The sequence below is a fragment of the Sinocyclocheilus anshuiensis genome, unplaced genomic scaffold, assembly GCF_001515605.1.
Source record: "Sinocyclocheilus anshuiensis isolate Anshui unplaced genomic scaffold, SAMN03320099.WGS_v1.1 scaffold687, whole genome shotgun sequence".
NCBI classification, from domain to species: Eukaryota; Metazoa; Chordata; class Actinopteri; order Cypriniformes; family Cyprinidae; genus Sinocyclocheilus; species Sinocyclocheilus anshuiensis.
The window spans coordinates 698,084-698,628 of NW_015551096.1; the positions used below are offsets into that span (position 1 = coordinate 698,084).

Below are 545 nucleotides of genomic sequence, written 5' to 3' on the forward strand. Positions count from 1 at the left end.
TCTCTCTCTCTCTCTCCTCGGCCAGTAGCAGCGCACACATCTGAAGAGCGCAGACGGAATAGCGGACGAGGCCAGTGGGGAAAAAAGAAGATAAAATAGTGGAAACTCTCCGACCGCGTGGATTAAGACAAACAGAGCAGAACCAAGAGTGAAAGACGAGAAGGTCCGAAGGAGGAATCATCTGGGAAACTGACTGGAAACTTTAGAAAAAGAGACAGAGAGCTATTTTAAAAGAGCTTCTTATCAGACAGAGGAGACTTCAGGAGTCCTGAAGGATAGAAAGTGAAAGACTGTGACAGCTTACTGGAATACAGGTTTATTTTGGGAATTTCATATCGTAAACCAAAGCATCAACAGACTGACAGCAGTTACGGTGTTTCCTAACATGGAGCTGAAGTGGGCACTTCTTCTGTCGGGTGAGTAGGTGTTTGTGTGTGTTGAGTATCTTTAAGTTGAAGCTGGACTGGTCATTTGAGCAGTGTGTGTGTGTCTGTGTGTGTGTGTCTGTGCGTGTGTGAGTGTGTGTGTGTCTGTGTGGGTGTGAC

General features: G+C 46.2%; 1 protein-coding gene across 2 annotated transcripts in view; it reads left to right on the forward strand.

Annotated features, from left to right (window-relative positions):
* The window catches only part of LOC107662708 (CD97 antigen-like), a 17,303-nt gene that overhangs the window by 5,190 nt on the left and 11,568 nt on the right, over positions 1 to 545 (forward strand). Inside the window, exon 1 of one of the 2 annotated variants that reach the window (XM_016452779.1) lies at positions 39 to 416. The exons of the other annotated variant lie outside the window; for it this stretch is intronic. Coding sequence (XP_016308265.1) covers positions 386 to 416 — 31 coding nt within the window. The 5' untranslated portion in view covers positions 39 to 385. Of the gene's footprint in view, positions 1 to 38; positions 417 to 545 lie in introns of those variants that run through there. 2 annotated transcript variants of the gene reach the window in all.